This window comes from Parasteatoda tepidariorum, chromosome 5 (assembly GCF_043381705.1).
Source record: "Parasteatoda tepidariorum isolate YZ-2023 chromosome 5, CAS_Ptep_4.0, whole genome shotgun sequence".
Lineage (NCBI taxonomy): Eukaryota > Metazoa > Arthropoda > Arachnida > Araneae > Theridiidae > Parasteatoda > Parasteatoda tepidariorum.
Window position 1 is genome coordinate 50,183,587 of NC_092208.1, and position 22,691 is coordinate 50,206,277.

Here is a 22,691-nt window from a genome sequence, read left to right on the forward strand (position 1 = left end):
TTTTTTTTTTTTTTTTTTTTTTTTTTTTTTTTTTTTTTTTTTTTTTTTTTTTTTTTTTTTTTTTTTTTTTTTTTTTTTTTTTTTTTTTTGCGGACTGTACATATTGAGCTTTAGTATATAATATAATATTATACTTAATATGTTTTAGTATTCTTAGCTTCATACAACATTTTCATTTTACTATGTATCATTAAATGAAGTGACATTAAGTAATCTTTTATTTATGCATGATAATAAACCTGTAAAAAATTGTATTTGTTAATTATTAACCTGGAAAGCTTTTTATTATGTGACAATAATTAACCTAGAATAAATTGTATGACTTTAATTATTTATATTAATACTTAGAATTTAGGTATATGATGGATCTATGCATGTGTAAGTAATATGCACAGATTTTAATTTAATAAAAATTCTGCTTTTATTTACTTTTTGATACTTCTCTCCATAATTTATTATACTAGGCAATTTTAATCTTGATCACTCACTGATTATGAAATTGGTTAAAATTTGTTAGCAGGTAACACATTACATATACAGTGAAACCTCCTGTTATGGATACTCCTGCAAAACGGGTGCCTCTCAATACGGACATATTTTTAATTCCCCGGTAATCTCCTATGAATTAACCATTATGTACATTCTCTGCAAAGCGGACACTCCCGTAAGCGGACACTAATTTTTCTAAGTTTGAAAAAAAATCTATTTCTGCTTTAAATTGCAAGGAAAAAAATACAACTTTTAGCCATTTTTAAAACATGTTTATTTTTGCCTTATCCAGAACTAAAAATATTGTTAAGCTATTTCACTACTAAAGAATCAATCTTTCTCCTGTTACCTTGCCTTATAGTTGCAAAGAAAGGAGAGAAAATGATACTGCTCTCCTGAAATAATTCGGACATCGGCATCTTTTGATCTTTTCATCTGGACCACACAGGTTATAAGACCCCTTAAGTTAAAATGACATCTTAAAAGCTCACAATGCTTCTTCACCATTGAAAATTTCTTTAATTTTCTTATCAATTTGAAGACTGTATTTAACACAGTTGGAGTAAAAAATAGAACAGAAATATAATCTTTGATGTGTTCATATAAATCATAGATTCTCAACCTTTTTAACGTTACCGCCCCCCTTAGGAGTAAAAAAAATTGCAGCGCCCCCACCCCTTTTGCAAAAATCTAGTTATTTTGAGAAAGAGGGTGGAGGGGGTGCTGAATTATAAGAAGCAACATTTTTAAGCAATTTTTTTAGGAGTTAAATTTGCTTGGTTTTTTTTTTAAAAAATTATGTGCACGTTAGCTCGATATTTTTCTCCCGTCAGGTAATTGCAGTCTATTTGTTATGATAAAAATAAATACAGTATTGGAAAAAAGATACAACAAAGAAACCTATAACAAAAATGAGTAATTTACTCTTAATTCGGTAATGAAAAAAACACCCAAAAATCATTTTTACTCTAGAAATTATTATCAACGAAACAATCAAGTATCTGTGATAGTGGAATGAATGTGCTTGATGGTCCAGAGCCAGTTTCTTAACATTCGGTTCAATATTTTTAGTGAGGTGAAGTCACAAGTACCCTCTTTTTTTTATTTTGTGACTATATCCGTCACAGCACTGAATCTTTGTTCGACAAGGTAGGAGGAAGGGAAGGCAATGTAAACTTTTTTGATGATAGTTCATAGCCCAGGCGAGTGGTGTTACCTTGAAGCCAAGCAAAATTCTGTGAGATCATCACCATTTCAAAGTTTCGTTTCATTCCTTGAAAGTTCGGCCGATTCCTTCTGAATCTGAACCTCTGCTGCTTCAATATTCACAAAATTCATTACCCATTGAGGGACTTCCAGGGACAGAACATCTTTATAACTGTCGGAAAAGTCCATGTGTAAAGACTCATGGTGTTAGCAATATTCTTGTGTATCGTCAGAGGGAATTTCACTATTCTTTTTAAGATCCGATAAGATTGGAAATTGACTAAACTCATTCCGATCAAAATTTTGTTTCCACAAATTTTTTTTTTTAGAAAGGCAGAAAAACTAATTTTGTAGTGGTCAAATTGAGCTTGTGGCCATTAACACCATTAAATTTTGCAAATAAATCGATCCTGTGTGCAACTTCTATCTTAAATTCTAGCAATTTGTCTTTCAGAACTACATTTCTGACTTCGAGGAACTCAAGTACAAAGTCGAAAAGATTCTAAAACCTATTGAGACAGGCGACTTAGAAAAGCCAGCGAATCTCAGTGTGTAATAGCAAACGATTGAATTCATTGTTTGTATTTTTTTGCACAGCTTATGAATAATCAATCGTTGAGAGCATTTCTGCGAATTTTGTTCACAGCAGAGCTTGACATATTGCAATGACTGATGTAAACGACTACTGAGATTTTTTTTTAACTAAATGCTGTCTTAGAATCCCTCTTCAAAAAGGCGATAAACCCACGATGTGCTGCCGCCATTGCAGGAGTTTCATCAATGGCAAGAGATAATATTCACAAGAGGAATATTTTTCTGTTTAAAATAATCTTTTGTAGTATTAAAAATAGATTCACATTGGGTTTCTACAATCAAGCTTCTTGCAAAAAGCATATCTTGAATAATTTTTCTTTTAACAAACCGGACGTACGCCAACAGTAAAGCCTCATTACTTGACAAAGTTGACTCATAAACTTGAGGGGAAAATACGTTGGATATCAAAAGTTAGCATAAAGAAACTTCAATGTCTCATCCATCTCATTATTTCGCCGGTGCACTTTATCGTTCCTTAATGGGATATTTTTTATTACATTGGATGCAGCTGGATGATGCAAAACTGTTTCTAAAATTTCCTTGACAGCCGGCAGTATCAACTCTACGCCGATGGTATGAAAGATTCTCAGACATAGCTATTAATTTTGATATATTATAAGAGGCTATCAAACTATCATTGCATTTTTGTGATGAGGTTGCTAGTAAGCCTGAGACCGAAGGTGCCATCAGAAACTTGTGCTTGATGTTCGTAAAAATGACAGATCTTTATTTGGTTTGTCAGGATGAATTTTTTGCAAATGCTCCTGCAAACGGGAAGGTTTCATTGCCTCAAACACATGCATAGTTGAGAGTTTAACGGCGATAGAACAAATCCGAACTTCAAGTACGTGCCACTGTATTGACGACAATTGTTTTTGTTTAACGACATCGTTAGAGACAGCAAAATACAAACGGTGAAAGAAAATCAGCTATTTTTCAAAATTAATAAATAATTTACAATAAAGAACTAATTCGCTCACGAACCTAGCCAAGTAAACTGCGAAATTGAATTGAAACTGGGGGAAAAGACTGAAAGGAAGTTAACGAAAACCTTCATAAGAAACATGGGTCAAACCAAACATTCATACTGAAAGCACATGCATTTCAAATTTCGCCAAATGGCTCGTATGAGTCAGAGGCAAAAAAACTGACTCATGCTTTGCGCTGGTTCGAATTCGAGAATATAGATCACATAAGTTTGTTTTATTGCTGGTACAAAATGGTGAATCGGATAATCTTAATTTAATATATTGATTTAATCTTTCTTTTAACTTTAGTTGTACATTAATTTTATTTATTAAATCAATAGTAGTTTAATAATTTTGTTTGGGAGTTTCAAAATTAAATTTAAGTGACAAAACATGCTCATCGCCCCCCTAACGCCCAAAACATATCCAACGCCCCCTACTGCCCAAAACAAGTTCACCGCCCCTCAGCATACTCCTACTGCCCCCCGGGGGCGGTATCGCCCCCGTTGAGAAACAATGATATAAATGAAACACTTATTCAGACACTTGATAGCTGATCATAGGTCCTCATAACTTAGCTGGGAATGACTGTGAATAGTGGGAGGTTTACTTTCATGAAGGTATCAATCATGTTCCCCATCCAATGATAGGTAGGTGTAAGGGGATGTTACACTTTATATTTACCTATAAATTGAAACCGACTGATGACTGAAATCTCCTATTCGATATCATATGTCTGACTTGAGTATCTGTGCCAATAGGAAAATTATATTAATTTATCTGTAACTACATCTAGAATTATGTATTTATATGAAACTTCTTTATATATTCTTTTTTCTTTTTCTTAAAGCTTAAAGAAATATCCTTGTAGATAGTTATTGTAAATTAAATAATTTCTACATCTTTGAAAATATTCTAAAAACAATTAACAGTGTTAAACTTCGTTATTAGGGTACCCTTCCCGTAAGCGGACAACTCTCCTAAACGGACAGTTTTTTCGGTCCCTAGAATGTCCGCTTAATGGAGGTTTTACTGTATTTAAAAAAAATTAATTATTATACCTATAACTATTAAATAAAATATAATTTTGAAAGAAAATTTTTAAGTTTGTCCTCTACTAGCACTTCTGCCCAAGTAGATAATAAAAATAGTGGCACTATTGTTTTCATAAGTTTTAAAGCTAAAAATGTTTAACGAATGTCTCATGCAATATTTTTATAACTTATTTTTCAAACCATTAAAATGGCACTTATAATTATTACCTAAATATTTTGTAACATGTTTATTTCTTTGCAACTTTCAAATTAAATAAAATATGTTATTAATTATTGAATGGTTTTTAGTCCCATGTGTTCAATACTAATACACACAAACCTTTAAATTATAAATTTAAGTTTTGTTATTAGGTACAATTGTGGATAACTTAGAAGACAATATTTTATATAATAATAATTGTAAAAAGAATAATCACAACATAAATTGTTATTGGCTGAATTGGCCAAATCTCTTTATTCGGCTAAGCCTAAAATGTTGTTAGGTGAATCTCTAGAATAAACATAAACTTTGCATTCAAAAATTTTATTAATGGCATTAACTAGGGCTCATTCTTATTCTAAAATTCCTTAAATTCTTTAAAAACAAGTCCTGAAATTTTTGTGATTAACCAAATATTGTTGAAGATAACAAAGCGAAGGAAGATTTATTTCTGAAAAGGAATTAAAGAGATTTTAAGTTTAGAAGAAAACAAATTATAAATTTTGTTTTATACTAGGAGACAAAGTATCTAACAGAATGAATGCCAAAGTCTTTGTAGAGTACAAAGTCTGATATTATTCTATTTCCATCGTTGGCAACCTCTTTTTAAAGTATATAAATATGAAATTCATAAGTAGTGCAATCACTTGAAACCAAGAAAATCTTTACTTTTTATGTCTCTCTTTTGATTTATAGTAAACAAATGTGATTATTATCTGAAAATTGCTTAAAGAAAAAAATGCTTTCAATTCGCTGTAATGTCATTGAAGCAAAATTTACTCTGAGATACTTCTTATTTTTACTGTGTTTCCTAAAGCCAGATGCAAGCTTCTCGACCTGACAAATTTTGTTTCAACCAATTCCATATTACAGCTGCCATAGGAAAAAAAAAGAATAAATACAAAAACCTCATTTAATCCTTAATGTTTTAAAAATACTATATTTTACTGAAGAAAAATTAAACTTAGGACCTGCATATAACTTTTAGAGAAATACATTATCTCTATCAGCAAGATGTAAATCAGAAAAAATTAATGGTAGTGATAACTTAGATATTCCAAGTCATCTTATTTTTCTGATTAAACAAACTGTTATTATTAAATAGTTTTTTGTTTCATACTTTTTTATTATTTTACATAATTTAGATAAGAATTAGTAAAAAATATTATATTTAACATTCTAATAATCTATGGTTATAAAATACAGCATGAAACAGAGCCTTTTTCTGCATTAAAGGTGAAATATTTTAAACAATTTTTAAAATTTCTTTAATTTTTATTCATCATTGAAATTTCTTTAATTTGCAAACTAAATTATTGATAAACTTTTTGATATAAATATAAAAAAATCTTTATGACAACTTTTTTTTATATTTTATTACAAATACTATTTTGATAAATCTAACAGAATTTTGTAGTTACTATTAGACTGTTTATTATAATTAAGATATACCAAAATGTACTTTTGTTGTAATTAGAGTGTCAGAAAAAAATATATAAAAAGGGACATGGATTTCCCATATGCGTCAAATGGTTAATTCAAATAGTTTCCTAATAAAAATAAATACTTTAACTTTATAACAAAAACAATATTACTAGTTTGTTGGAGCAGTCAAATCGACCCCGATTGATGCAATGCTCTTGCTGATGTATTATAAACCTATTAGTGATAGAATCAAAGAAAAAGCTCTGATTCTTTATGAAAAGCAAATTAGAATAAATTCTTTTTGGAGAGATTACCCAACAAATGCTAGAAATTTAAAAACTCAAAAAAGCTTTGTTCAATTTGTTCGGGACCTCAGGCAGAATTTTGATTTGCCAACTAACATTGTAGAGATTCCAAAGCCTCCTAATCCACTGGATTTGGTCCAAGTCAAAATAAACCTGAGTCTTTCTGTCAGGCTTCTCAAGAAAGACAACTCTCCAGAGGTTCTAAGGTCTTATGCTTTAGAAACTATTGACAAGAGGTACCCAGACCGGAGTGGTTGCTCTTATACACAGATGACTCTTTTTATGAAAATCTCAACTCGGCGGGTGCAGGGGTTTTCTCAAACTTATTCTCCTTTTATGCCTCCACAGGGAAACACCGAACTGCCTTCGATGATGAAGTTGAAGCCATTCGCATTACTCTTAAGCACTTAATAACTTTTGAAGATAAATTTTGCAAAGTGGTTGTTTTATCTGACTCCCAAGCCGCAATTCAGGCAATCAGTTCAGCTGGACTGGCTGCAACAAATGAAGTCACCCAGTGTCGGCAAGATCTACAAGAACTGTGTCAAAAACAGAAACGCATGATTCTCCAGTGGCTGCCGGGCCACTGCGGCCTCTTTGGAAACGTACAAGCAGATGCCCTGGCAAAAAAGGGCTTGAGGATTCTTCAATCGAGTTCCTCTCCACTTTCTTTTCATTCTGTGAAGCTTTATTTAAAGCAAACTTTAAAAGGGCAATTCAGTGAACAAATAAATGACAGAGTAAAATCTAAGCGCTGGAAAGCTGATGATCTTTTGAGGGTTCCTGGCAGTCCACGTCGGCACGCTGTAGCCCAATTTCGTCTTCTAACCGGACATGATTGCCTTGCAGATCACCTTCACTGTATTCAGATCTTCTTAATCCCTTACTGCCCCCTCTGTAACTCTAATACCCCTATGAATAGACACCACCACTGTGCAGTCCTTGGGGGCGACTCCAAGACTGGGCTTTATTGGAAGGCCAGGGAACTTATGAGGCAATGACTTCGGTTAATTTGTTGTGTCATCTTTACTTCTGTTCCTGTTCATTTATTTTTATTTTTGCCTTGCCATTAGAAATAAAAAAAAAAGTTTGTTGGATGTTCCCTTTAGTCAGGTTCTTGGACCCATTGTTCCCAATGCCCCTTTTCCACACTCCATTGCTTAGCACAGCCTAATGTATATTGCGATATGATTAGTTTTGTAATCATTAGGGAGATTTCTTAAATTTACATTAGCTTTCGTACGCTCCCGTATTTAAGATTTCAAGCAATTGCATGGGCTCACTTCTTACGCTTTTCTCAGTTCTGGTGAAATGCACATGCACCCGTGAAAAAATATCAAACTTATGTAAATGAAAATAGATTTTGCTAAAATCTGTAAGTTAAAAACGCTAATGTAGTAAGTAAAACAAACTTTTGCAATGGATGTTGACTATTTCTTTAAAAGTGTTTCATACGATTGAAGATGCTTTTCTCTACATAAAACTGCGAATCTGTGAGCAGAAAAATATGGTAGGTTATAGATTTTGATGAATTCATCGGTAAAGAATGAAGCTTATTATTGTATATAAAAGGGATGCCAGGGTTCCATCTACATCAAAGGGTTAAATTCCCTTTTTATGAAAATTATTCTTAATGTAGAAAATCTTTATTATCATTTTTAATTTAAAACTTTCGTTAGTGAATGAAATATAGCATGCAGTAAAACTTTTTAACTAACATATTCTTCCACAACACTCTATCTGACATTCACTCTGAAATGAGATTTATTTTATTTGTTTGAATATTCTTTTTTTACTTTAATAAAATGATTAGTTAAGTCTCCTTCTTATTATTGTATCTGTTAGCATTATTAATTTCAACTCCCTCTTTTACAGATTTTAAGTGAAGATAGTTTTTGCAAAAGAAAATCTTTAAAAGTAGCCAATATTGATGCTTATAATGTTCCATCCAATGTCACTTCAAAAGAGAATTTAAATACAGAATTAGATAAAGATACGGAATCATTTGATAAAACTAATTCACAAAATGGCTTAAACGGTATAAGAATACCTAGTGAAAAAAATATTAATCACTGTTCTGAATCATTACAAAATGTATCAGAAAACCAAAAACTTGAAAAGAAAGAAAGTGTAAGAGACAGCCATAAAAAGAAAGAAGCTAAAATTTCAAAAGAATCATCGAAGAAAAATAAAAAGCATAAGAGAAAGTCTAAAGAAAAACCTGATATAACTGCTTTAAAATTAAATGATGGAGTTGAAACTTGCTCAAAACTAATTGCATCTGCATTAGACATTGACGAATATCCATCTAATGTCACTGCAAACGAAAATATTTCAGGAAATTTAAATTGCGAGTTAAATAAAGGTCTTTTGGAATTAGATAAAACTAACTTTCAAAATGGATTGGTTGCTGTAAAGACTACAACTTCTTGCATAACAGCAGAAAATCCTTCGAATGATGTCAAAAGCAGCATGATAGATCAAAATATAAATAAGGAAGTACTTAATGCTATTCAAGCAATGTCTGGTGAAACAAATGTTAGTCACTGCTCTGAATCATTGCAAAAGACATCAAATTCAAAAAAACAAAAACTTGGAAAGGAAGAAAGTGTAAAAGACAGACATAAGAAAAAGAAAGCTAAAGTTTCAAAAGAATCATCAAAGAAAAAGAAAAAGCATAAGAAAAAATCTAAAGAAAAACCTGATATAACTGCTTTAAAAATAAATCATGAATTTGAAACTCACTCAAAAGCAAGTGTACCAGCATTAGACATTGATGAGTGTTCAACTAATGTCTCAGGAAATTTAAATAGTGTGTTAGATGAAGGTCTCCTGGATTCATTAGACAAAGCTAGCTTACGAAATAGTGTTGAAACTACTACATCTTTTACAACAGTAGAAAACCTTTCTAATGATGCCAATAAGAGGATAAAACATCTAAATGAGGAAGTACTAAATCCATTTGAAAGAATGTCTGGTGAAACAAAATCTCCAAAATCGGTAAAACAAACCTCCAAAAAACAAAAACTTGAAAATGAAGCTAGTAAAAGGTCGAAAAATAAAAAGGAAGAAAAAGATAAAGTTTCAAAAATGCATAAAAAGAACCAGAACATATCTAAAGAAAAACTAGACGAAAACCCTGTGACAGTGATTGAGAGATTAGAGTCTAATTCTAAACTAGGTGTAGACATTAATGTTTCATCTAATGTCTCTCTGGAAGAAAATATTTCAAAAGATTTAAATGACGAGTTAGATGTAGATCTTCTTGAATCAGTAGTTCAAAATGACCTGAATGATATCAATAATATGACAAAAGATCTGCATAATACAGTATTAAATCCAATGGACGGAAAATGCAATGAAATAAATGTTGTATGCTGTTCAGAATCATTAGAGAAAGCATCAAAAAAACGAAAACTTGAAAATAAAAAAAGTGAAAGGCTCAGTCATAAAAAGAAAAAGAAAGAAAAGCGTTTGAAAGAATCAGTAAAGGAACATAAAAAGAACAAGAGAAAATCGAAAGCAAAAACTGACGAAACTACCTTAAAAAAAGAAGAGGACACTTACTCTAAGCTAAATATGCCTGCATCAAACAATGATGTTCCATTTAAGTCTAGTTTAAAAAGAAATGTTTCTGAGGATTTACTTGAAGCTCTTCTGGAATCAAATGCATCTAACACGCAGAATGACTTCAATGGTATTAAAACTACTACATCTTGTATAGCCACAGAAAGGACTTTTTATGATATTGATGGGCTAGATATAGATAAAGACCTTTATGATTTATTATCAAATTCAATGGAGGGAATATTTGATAAGTCACTGGGGAAAGCATCAAAAAAACAAAAAAGCAAAAATGAAGAAAGTGAAAGGCGCAATCATAAAAAGAAGAAAAAAGATAAAATTTTAAAACAGTCATCAGAAAATTGTAAGGAGAACAAGAAAAAAACAGAAAAGAAACCTGATAAAAATAAGGAATTTGAACCCCCTTGTAATTCTCAGAAACCCAAAAAATCTAAAAAGGCTGAAAAGACTGTTGCAGAAATAAGTAAATCAAGTAAAGAATATGATTGCAATTTAAATTCAGAAAGGAATAGATCCAAATCTACTTCAAATATTGAAGAGTTGCATGATTTTGAAAGTACTTTAGACCAAGAAAAAGTTTTTCATGAACAACCAGATTGTAATATAAAAACTAAAAGAAGAAGATCAAAATCTGAAAGCCAGAAAAAAGAGCAAAATCATTCTAAAAAGTCAAAGAAGCTATCTCGAGATAAAAAGATTACTAAACATAACGGAATTACTGAATTTGATACTACCGACACAATTTTACCTGTCAAAAACTTTTCTGAATCTAAAAACGTATTACGTCAAATTAAAAACCAAAGCCAGAGTAAAAAAGTTGAGAAACATTTCAGCAAAAAACTTCAAATGCCTAATGAATGTTTAAATATTCCTGGTGTTGATAATTCAAATACAATTCTCTCAGTTAATAATTTTTCTAATCCCGAAAATATTCAGCATGATAATTCCATTATTGAATCATATGGTAAAAAAACAAAGGAGAAAGATAAATTAAAAGACATTTCGGAAGAGAAAAAATCTTCTGTTTCTGAAAACAATTATAATGAATTATTTTTAATGAAGGAAAACACCGTTAATAAACCCAAAAAATCACCCAAAGTAAAAAGGAAAAAATTATTTAAGGATTCACATTACCTGAACAATTCTCACAAAGAAATTCAGTGTAGCACAACTATTACAAACAATTGTACAGTGCCGACGGAACTTTCTCCATCAAAAAGACATTCATTTTTAGATGATGATGCAAGTGGTAATATTGATATGTCTTCAATAAATTCAAATATTGATTCAAATTTTTCCTCATCTGAAGAAACTACTACTTTTTCTGATGTGTCTGAGATACTAAACTTTCCGGTAGATATCTATCGTCATAATGTTGCTCTGGGTCTTTCTCCAAAAACTAAAAGTAAGAAAATGCCAAATTCAAATATCAATGAACAAAACAAAGAATTCTCATTATTAAATAATGACTTGTTGATGGCAAGTAAAAAAATACTGCAACAAAGTACTTCTGAACCTGTTAAATCACAAAGTTGCATTGATAATGAGTCAGATGCTAAAGGAACTGAAAAAGATGACAATCAAAATGCTGGAACGTTGTCATTCTGTAGTACAAACATATCAGAATCTGGGGTTGACTCTGATTTTGTTGGTGGAAATAAAGTGCCAAAAAAATGTGCTTCTACTGCTGTGCTGACATCAAAACAAAATAATGAAGTTAAATCAGCTTCTATTTTCCAACAATCTCAGTTTACAAATAATACTGAAGATACATTTTTATCTATGAATTGTTCCTTTAGGCAAGATTTTGAAGCAAATATAAATATTCATAAATCTTCATCTGAACGTAGTTTTAGTTCTTTTTCACATTCTAGTCTTAATCCTTCTGTTATGCTAAACGATGTTCTCCCAAGTAAATCAGCTCAAAAATACATTTCTACACCTGAAAAGTCATTTACATCAATTTCTGAGTCAGATAGGGAAATGCAATATTGTACTCCACCTGGAACTGATACAAATTTAGAAATGAGTGTTAGTCATGAGCTGACTTCAGAAAATATTGCTAAGGCTAATGAGCTATATAAAGAAACAAAGGGGGCTGTCACAGATTTATTTCGTACTGATAAGCAGTGTAATTCACCTTGTATGCAAAATGTATCTACAATTTCCCTTGTTAATTCAAATCATAATACTGAATCCTGTGACTTTCAATCACCTTCAACTAACTCAATGGTGAGTGAAATTCACCAAGAATTAAATGAATTTCAATCACCTTCTCTAATCCAGGTAGCAAGAAGCAATGTCTCGTCAAATGAACCAGAGCGTTTAGCCACTTCTGTTTCACTGTCCCAATTTAATGTTTCTGTTACAAAAAGCCAAACTGATGACTGTGGAACGAATACTGAAAATGTTAATTGCAAAAGTGTTAGCACAGCTACTGAAACGAATTACTTTCAATCACCTTCTCTAATCCATTTTGCAAATTGCAATGTCTCATCAAATGAACCAGAACTTTTAAACACTTCTGTTTCAGTATCACAATTTAATGATTCTTTTACAAAAAACCAAACTGATGACTGTGGAATGAACACTGAAAATGTTAATTGCAAAAGTGTTAGCACAGCTACTGAAATCATTAATTCTAATAATTCAGTAAATAGTTACAATAACGATATTAATTCGAATGACATCTCTAATCAAGTTTGTTCTATACAAGTAACTGTCAACTTCACTGGTAATGATGATTGCTCTGCATCAAGGAAGCAACAATTTGTGGCACAATTTGGTTTTCAAACTGTTAATAATTTTGAAAGAACTCCTCTAGTTTCATCAGTTTCTTTCACTCCTGCGAATGCTTCTACACCAATGATTAATAATAATCTTAATCCAAATCTTGACTCAATCAGAAATCATGACCCACTACATATATTTCAATTTAATCAGACCACTAATTCCACTGAGAAAAGTGTTAATTGTTACAAATGCTGTGATACTAATACTTCTCACGAACCAGAAAAAATTAGACAGTGTGTTGCTTTGAATGACAGTGATTTAAATCGAACTCTTTTTTCTAATTCTAGTCCAACTATTGTAAATAAATCTAAAAACATAAATCATCAATCTCATCCCAAACTTTTTTCAAACTTTGCTTCTTTATATGGTGAAAATGAAGCTCTTTCCCACAGTTCTATTTATAAACATGGGAGTCTGTTATTCCAGAATAAGTGTCTTAAACCATTGACTAATGAAAATCTTGATTCTCCAATCGGAGAATCAAATGAGCTTCCTTTAAAAGCAAAAGATATATGTGATATAAATAATGAGTCATCTTACAGAACTAGTACTATTTTAGATGAAAGTGGTGATGATTGTTCACACATTTCTTCTAGTAGTTATTCAGACATTCAAACAGTAGGTTCAATGGATGTTCAAACAGGAACTTTAAAAGTGGGAACTTTGTCTGAAAATGAATGTCTGTTATCGCAAGATGGAGATTTTATACCCTTAACTACTAAAAATCTTGATTCTCTAAGTAGAGGAGCAAAATCTATGAATAATGATTCATCTCTCAGATCTAGTACTATTTATTCTAGTGATAGTTCACTTAGTACTTTAAGTAATTATTCATACAATAAAAGAGAAGTTTCAGTTGAAGAAACTTCAAAAATTAAACCTTCTTCTAAACGTAAACGTAACAATAAAATTCCTAAAAGCTGTAAGAGAATTGAAACTGATTCAGATTCTTCTATGCCAAAATTAGAGCCTATCATAATAGGTAATCATTTGTTTCAATTTTTTTTTAAAATAGCCTTTGTATTTTTAGAAACAATTATGCAGAGGTTTTTCTTTCATACACTAGTCATAAATTTTTAAAAATATGTATAAATACTTTATAACTGTTAATGTTTAAATAAATTCAAAAAATTAAAAAAAAGTTACATTTTTTCTCAAAATCGAATTTCAAGTTTTGGATGAAACAGGAACTATTTCATGCTTTAATAAACGTCTATTTGAAAAAATTACTAACTAAAAAATTATTTTTTATTATGATGATTTTGGTTATGAACTATTTTAAACTTTTGATTCAGTTTAGTATTCAGTCACGAGAAATGAAAATAAAATGTCTAAGCTTATAGTTTTATTTAAACGAAATGTAAAAATGAACTGAGTTGAATGAATTTAACACTTAATTGTGATTTTTTTTTTTTTGTAATAAACTTTTTATTTTAAAAAAAATTGTTTTAAAATTATGTAGGGAATAAAATATTACTAGCAGTTTTACATATATTTATTATTAAATCAATGCATATATTTTTGTTATAACTATTTAGTTTTATGTTACTTCCAACATTATTAGATATAAAATTCCAAACATTATTAGGTATAAAATTAGCATTATATTTTATTAAAAAAAGCTTTACTAGTTTTGTTTAAAAACTGAAAATAACGATGTGAACTGAACGATGTGTAACGTGTGTAACTGAAAATAATAAAAGATAAAGATGTTTTATCTTTTTAAACTTTAAATTTTTATAAGTAATAAAGTATTAAGCAAGCAGATATATTGAATGCAATATCTATTAATATTTTCCAATTCATGTGTTTTAACAATTTAAAACAGTGATGTATAAGTATCAAAGTGTTTTCCTTAGGAAAAATCCTGAAATAAATTATCATATATATATAAGAGATGGATCTAAATAAAAGGTTACAAGGATAATAAAAAGTATATAGAAAATACAAATTTATTACTTTACTCGGTTGCTTAAAAGTTGCTCGGTTGCTTATTAATTTATATGAATCTTCACACTAGTAAGTATTCTTATTCTTTGAAAAATATTGCTCTCTATTGGTATGAAATTAAAGACCTATGGTTCCCAAATACCTTAGGGGCAAAATTTTCAATTTAGAAATTTTTTATTTGGATATATGTGTGTAGTATACACTAGAACATAAACTAAAAGCTCAGTGGCGCGACAGCCCAAAGAGGGCCAAGGCCTGCTGTGCCCATCTCAGTTTTTTTAACCTTGGGCTCTGGGGTGCAGGGGCAGATGTTCCAGTCAGGCGGTCAGCCGAACGCGGAACCCCCAGTGTTTACCCTAAGCATGCTTGGTACTCATTTATCGACCCACTGAAGGAATGAGAGGCTGAGTCAACCTTGCCCGACCCGAGGATCGAACTCAGGACCTGTGGCACGGGAGCGCGAAGCGCTACCATTTAGCCACCGGGCTATAACACTAGAACATAAAATGAATACAAAAAAATAATTTTTGAAAAAAACTTTTTTTTTTTAATATTAAGCGAGAACTAGCTAAAAAACACACCAAAAATTTACCTATTTCAAAATTAGATAGCTTTAATGAAATGTATTATTTTTTCATTATTCTTGCTTTATAATTGTCATAAAAACACAACTTCAGGAATAGACTGTGCATTAGACATAATATTAATAGTTAGATATTTTATAGTAAATATCGCAACTTATTTGGTAAAACATATCGTTTAGTTATTTTTAGTTTAGCTGTAAAATAATAGTTTAGTCAACTAATCCTTTGCCTATTCCCTAGACATAGGTCTAGAAAACATTTATGCAAAATTTCAAGTTATGTGAACTAAAATATTTTGTGGTAGGAAAATGACTAGCTAAGGTAATGAAACTAAGGAAAATGACCAAAAAATTAATTTTGAGGAAAAAAAGGTACAAATCTATGTAAAAACCAATTTAAATGGGTTTTTTTTCAAATCTCATAATTTCTGTTAAAGTTGACGTAGAAACAAAACAGTTTTAGAAAGAGAAAAGCTCTCAGTTTTATTATATATATGTATATATATATAAACAAAAAAAAATTTATTTTGCAAAACAAAAACAAAAGTTTTTAAAATATATATATAATAAATTTTTGACACATTTATGGAAAATTACATTAGTATTTTCATGAAATAAAAGTAATCAAATTTAACAATGAATCATGTTTCGGTACTAACAGTTTTCAACATTTATTTCAGTCCTTTTCATCTGTATTTCAAAGAAAACCAAGTCTTAGCTTATGTATATTCAGATTATACATATACCAAAATCAAGTTAGAAAACTGCATGCCAACTTGTGCAAACTAATTGCACTAAACCTGTAAATTTAACTGTCTGACGTAATTTAACTATTGATAAGACTATGTAATGAAACTATTGCATTTTTTTTCATTCATTAAATATTTTATTATTAATTATCTATCAATCGTTAAATATTTTAATTTATTTTTTAAGTCTCGGGCTCTGCCAAAAGAGGATCCCTGATTAAGTCTTGTAAAGCCAAAAAAAATTGAGAACCACTGCTCTAGACAACTGATGAGATAGTTCTTTTGTCAGACAGAGAGTATTTCTATTGCCAGTTTGTTGATTTATTTTAAAATTTAACTGTGAATTTTTTTATTAAATCAATATGCTTTCTTGCAAAACAAGTTTTTAATTTCTGCCTGTGGGAAATCATTGCATTAAAGAAAATATTGCATACAATCTTATCCAGATGCTTACACTTAAAAGGTCAAAGCAAAATTTAAAACTTATCTTCTGATTCCTGTGTAATGTGTTAATTTATTTAACAAACTTTTTTTTTTGTGTGTGTGTGAGATAGTTAGGGCTCTAATGTGGTTTTCTATCTTTTTTAGACAAATCCAAAAGTTGTTCAGAAGAAGTTAGTAGTTTAAGCGAGAAATCTTCCAATGAAGGAGATACTCTTGAAAAAAACGTTTCACCGGTGAACAATCGTAAGATGCCAAATGTGTCAAAACTATCAATTGATTTTTTTTTATATATATAATTAAATACTGTTCTTTGTCACATATTACATAGCATTATTTTAGATAACTGTAAGTTCTTTCTTTTTATTCTTCATTACATCTGATCACAAGTATCAAAAATATAAAAATAAATTTTTTTTACAGAATTAAAGTATGACACATTAATTTTTTTTTTCTTAATCAAAACTAAACAAAATTCTTTCCTCCTTGTTTATCCTCCTTTTCCAACCATTATTCTAAAAGAAATTCTTTTCAATAGATAGTATTCTTGTAAATTATAAAATCTCTTCAAAATTAGCCAATAACATGTGTATGAATTCAGATTAATATAAATACTGATTTACTTCTCTTCAGAGTAAAGACAAAACTGAACTGATTCACTTGGAGGAAAAACTGTTATTGGCTCTGGCTCAGTCACCATAGCAATGTTTTTGCAAACAGTGTAACACAATTAGCAACATGGTTGCTCGTCAAATTTTACAATCACATTAGAATGTATAAAAACGCAACTATTTTAAGATAGCAAAATATTTGGATTTTCAAGCGCAGGCTGGAAATATGTCTAAAATATATTAGAATGTGGATGAAATATATTCTTTAGTCAGACAGTAATTAAATTGCCAGTTTGTCGATTTTATTTTGAGATTTAACTTTAAATTTTTCATTATTGTACCAATCTGCTTTCTTGCATAACAAACTATTATTTCTGCCTATGCCTATGTGAAACCAGTGCATGAAAGAAAAGGTTCCTATCTAAAGAACTCCTGTCGCAGTCTTGGAACTGTCTGCTGCTATGAAAGCAAGTAAAAATGCATTTCAAAAAGGGAGCATTTGATACTTTTTTGCCAACTTGAATTGAAATGTTTCCTAAATGTTTATCCCTCATTCCTATTTAAAATAGTTTAACCTCACAACTATAGTTACCAATAGTACTCACGACAACTGGTGAGGGAGTTCTTTAGACAAACAGACAGTTTATCCATTTTATTGTAAAATTTAACTATTAATTTTTTATTACTAAACCTATGTGCTTTCTTGTATAAAAAACTATTAATTTCTGCTTATGGGAAATCCGTGCATAAAGGGAAAGATTTCATAAATCTTTTTCAGGTGCTTAAGCTCAAAAGGTTAAAGTATAACAAACTGTTAATTTTTGCCTATGTGAAATCGATGATCAATTCATGAAGGAATAGATTCCATTCAGTCTTCTCCAGATACTTACACTTAAAAGGTTAAAGCAAAAATTTTATGTAAAACTTGCCCTCTGATACCTGTGTGATGCTTCAATTTATTTAATGAGCAGATTGTATTTTTTGTATGAGATACTTGGGGCTTTGATCTGGTTTCTTATCATTTTTTAGGCAGAAACAAGTCCAGAAATTCTTCAAAAAAAGATAATAGCTTAAGCAAGTCACCTTCTGACGAAGGAGATGATCCTAAAAAAAACTTATCACCGGTGAACAATCGTAAGATTTATTAATACTTTTATTGTGAGTCTTCATATTGATATGCATGTTGAAATATATTTGATTTTCTATTAAAACAATTGAAATGTTGCTAACCTTTTGATCTAAATCAAATTGTCTGTAATCAGCAAAAAAAATGTAGCCTGAATAATTATGATCTCATTTTCATGTATTTCATTTCTGATTTAAGGTAGAAGGGTATCGCTTGGAACAGACTGTCTACTTTCAGCTAATCATTAATATAACTGAAAAATCATGCACGAAGTAATTTATTGCAAACAAACTTGGGTTTTAACCCTCACTATAGGAGTAAAAAAAAAAACTCAATAGTTTATACCCTGTAATTTTGTTTTTGTGCCATATTTCCACAACTAATTGTGCAAATAAAAAATACCAGCACCCATTATGAAAGTTTGTTTATCCTAAAATAACTTATAAATATAATTTTAAATAATTATTATTTTTTATTCATTTTAATATTTTTTTAATTATACATAATGCAAAAATAATTATACTATGTGCACATGGTGCATAGCATTTTTTAAAAAGTGCTTAAAGGTATTGATTTTCGTTTTTTAAAAGCCCTTAAAGGTGCTTTTTTCATTGAGTGTTTTTAAAAAGTGCTTAATTTTCCCTTTTTCAAAATGATATTTTTCCTTTACTATGTTGATTTTCACTTCGAATTATGCGAAAAGACAGTTCACATTGTTCTATTCAACGTTTTCATAATTAATTCAACCCCAATCTATTTCGGCGTATTGTTAGTCTGTAATGTATGAAAACAACATTCGTTTTACATGATTCAAAATTTCATGATTTTTGACAATTGTCAAAAGCAATGCCAAAAGGGTTTGTTTGTTTTTTTGACATGACAGTTAAAACAAGATAAAACTGTTAATTGTCAAAAACTTCCCAACTCTTGATAAATGCCTAATTATGATATTTTTTTAAAGTGCTTAAAAATATTTTTTGAGTGCTTGAAAAGTGCTGAAAAGGTACTTATTTTTTGTTGAATAAATAGAGCAGCTGCCTAATTTGCTCTAATGATCAGATTTTTATATTCTAAGATGCAATCTCAATGTTCCATAGGACTAACTTTAAGTATGCTACTTAATTTGTGCAGTTTAAGTTATGAAACAGACATTTTTTTTTCTCATACTGCGTTTTGTTCTTATAGTTCATGTTCCTTATTATTTTTTTATAAAATATCTAAATATTATTTTTATAAAATACTGTCTACGCCAATTAAAGTTAGGACTACGAGTCATTAAGTCATAGTATTTGTAAATCCCATCATTAGTTAAGTTAATAAGGAGTTCCCTTTTTTTGTGTGTTGTACATCCTGTCATGCTATATAACTACATAATATTTCCTAGTCCAGTATCTGTCAGGTCTTGAAAATTAAATTGCCTTACATGTCAACGTGTAATATTCAGTCATCAATTATACCAAAATAGCTATTAACCATTCTCTCAAATTTTTACTATAAATTAGAATTTATAAAACAAAGTTAGCTTATTCTTTTTTATTCTCTAATCATGCTTATTTTTATCAAAGAATAAAAGGTTTACTTCAATTGTAAGGCTGCCAATAAGTTTTCTAAATGGTCTCTATTTTGCAAGTTTGTGCCTAAAAATTCCATTTTACCACTCCTCTTTTTTCTTCAGTAATGTCAAAAATTAATCTTTTTTTTCCAAATTCATTATTGTTGTAATGATTTATTCAACTGTCTGACAGAGTCAAACAAGATCCATTACACCGCCAACACTCAGAATATGACTTCAAATTTTATCATGAAAATTGAGATTTGGTTAAAATTAATACAATACATCATGAACTTTACACAGTAGAGGTGAGCATTCAATTAACTTTAATGCATTTAATTCACTGTTGAAAAACAATCTGACAATCACCTTCCTTCTTTGGACATCCTTGTTATCCATAGAAATAAAGCTATGTAAATAAGTGTATATTGCAGAACCATTTACTAATACTCTACCACTACACTTTTCTCCCTGTCATCCACCCACACAGAAAATTGCTGCCTTTAACAGCTTGGTTTACAGATCTCTTAATAAATGTTCTTCACATAACCTATTGAAGAATGAAATAAACTGCATTATTATTTGCCCAAAATAAGGGTTTTTCTCCCTCCCTATTTTAGTTATCTAAACATGTTCAGAGTGTTAAACCTAAAGCTGTTAACAAGCTCTTATTTGATTAACTTTTAAGAATCAACTTCCTATTATCAAAAATTCTTACGAAATCCGAATTCCAGGTAATCTTTACGCTTGCCAACAAAATTACATTGACGATCTTACACAACCCATCAATTGCTCAAAAAAAAGGGACATGCATGAAATTTAATATAAATTTGGCCTTTCCTATATTGGATGAACTAGGTTTGTTCTCAAATTTCACCTAAAGAAACACCAAAGCTCACGCGTCAATTTTTCAAGCAAGTGAGGCATTTATGAAATTTCATAGAAATGCACCCTTTCCTTTAGAAAATTTAGATAATTATTTCCTATTTTTAAAATGTTCCAATTTTAACATTTTTTTACTACCAAGAAAATACTACACTTTTTTTTTATCTCTGTATCTGTTGTTTGTATTTATTTAAAAGCAATGTATTGTTTCAGTAGCTCCTTTAACGCCACAACGAAGTGAAAGAAGGCCCAGAAGAACTGTAATTGTTCCTCAAGAATCATCTTCACAGCAGAAAATAATCACTCAAAATGAAGGTAAATTATTGGACAATCTTTAAGTCTTCCTGGAAGAAGAGAGAATCTTCCAGATTTTTATTATTATAATTTTCTAATCTCTTTTTTTCTAATCAGTGCTGTTTATTTTGTCCTTGGCCGCAATCCTGATACAGTTACAGTTGTTTCGAGAAATAAATTAGTCAAATGTGAAATAGTCATAGTTCTGATCCTAAAAGTAGCATTTATCAAATTCATTAAGGCGTACTGGCTTTAATAAATGTTACTATTTGAGATTTTAAATGGTTTTTTTTTACCTTGCCGTGGGAGGGGACTGAACCATAGGTAATTTTCCTCTTCATTTAATGCAAAAGCATGATAGTTCCGCCACAAAGGCAAATTTCTATTAACACTTGATCTGGGAGTTCCCTTTTCTTCTGGATTGGGTTCAGGGATGTAGGTAAGAGAGGAATTTAGGAGGTTCAAACACCCCATTGTAAATGGTAATATTTTAACTATATTCATTTTTTTTTAATAGTTTCAAAAAGAAATTTGTTTTTTTTTTTTATTATTATTATTTATTCATTTTATTAGGTAAAAAACACTTAAAATAATCATTTTAGGACATCGATATGAGGCTCTTCCATGTTCAAAAATGTCAAATATTTGTACTTCCCTCNTTAACGAAAGAAATGCGCGAAATATACATCGTATTTGTGAACATTTATCTCTAGGGGTCGCCAAAAATTTTCTCTCTGCAAAAGGGGCCGCGGTCGAAAAAAGTTTGCGCACCACTGTTCTAGGCGATACTCTTGTATCTCTGTGGGGTTTACCTACTAAGCTGATTCCTCTTTACGACAGGGAAATGTTCATAGCTTCAAATTATCCTGCTTTACCTATATTTATGGGGGATCTTTTTAAGAGTGGCATATCTATAGGAAGTAGAAAAGATAACGTGTTTGTTTGAATCTGTTTATAAATGCTTCACAGGGGAATTTTCCTAGAATTTTGGGGGCACCTTTTTAGAATTGAAATAAGCTGTACCAGTGGATAAAGAGTGTTCTAAGAGTAGTTCTAACTTATAGGTAAGTTTGAAAAGGGGGTGACTCTTAAATTTCTCGACATATCAGTCAGGAAACTTTTACTATTATGATTGTCCTCAAAACTTTTAATACTTTTTTAAGTAAACTTATATTTTAATTTAGTGGGCAATAATTGAATAAAGTTGCAGGTTGGTAATTAAAAATCTGCTCTGATTTAAATATTTTAATGTAATATAAAATTAAAATGTTTAAGCTATTTAAAATAATTAAAAATGAACTTAATATGTACATAAAATGAAATAAGTTATTTTAAAGTCAGTAAGATTTTCATTGAAATTGAGTTGCAAAGAAATTTTACTTTAAGATTAAGTTTAAAAGTTAGATATTTTTTGTTATATAGATCCAGCTTTACATTTTAACCTTTTATATTTGAGATTTAACACAATGAAAAATAATCAAATAGAGTTAAACCTAAATCCAGTATTAAATTAATAGAGAAAGAAAACATAATGAAAGCTAAAAATATTTAATGTGTCATACTATGGTTGTGGGCTCGTATTTACCTGAAAAGAGTAAACGCTACAGCAAACAAAAATATTTTAATAGATAAAAAGTTTATTTTAATAAAAGAAAAAATCCAAGATTAAAATAACATCATAAAAATGTTCAGTTTATGATATTTTACATTTAATGTTTATTATTTACCTCAAAATAAAAATTTAGTTCTCGGTAGTTGTTTTTATACCGCACACAATTGAAATTAAGTATTTATAACTAATAAAAAAAATTACAAGTATTTTTTCATGCAAATTTTCATCAAAAAAGTTATCAGACATTAGAATAGTTTTTTATTCTCTTT

At 29.9% G+C, this 22,691-nt stretch overlaps 1 protein-coding gene across 6 annotated transcripts in view; it reads left to right on the forward strand.

The window, feature by feature from the left end:
• LOC107439366 (putative uncharacterized protein DDB_G0282133) overlaps nt 1–22,691 on the forward strand; it is a 51,725-nt gene that overhangs the window by 18,131 nt on the left and 10,903 nt on the right. For 3 of the 6 annotated variants that reach the window (XM_043049546.2, XM_016051935.3, XM_043049554.2), the window contains exons 8-11: nt 8,117–13,601; nt 16,490–16,588; nt 17,983–18,087; nt 20,730–20,831. In XM_043049546.2, coding sequence (XP_042905480.1) covers nt 8,117–13,601; nt 16,490–16,588; nt 17,983–18,087; nt 20,730–20,831 — 5,791 coding nt within the window. Of the gene's footprint in view, nt 1–8,116; nt 13,602–16,489; nt 16,589–17,982; nt 18,112–20,729; nt 20,832–22,691 lie in introns of those variants that run through there. The other 3 variants (XM_043049558.2, XM_043049561.2, XM_071181445.1) reach the window with 2 other exon arrangements.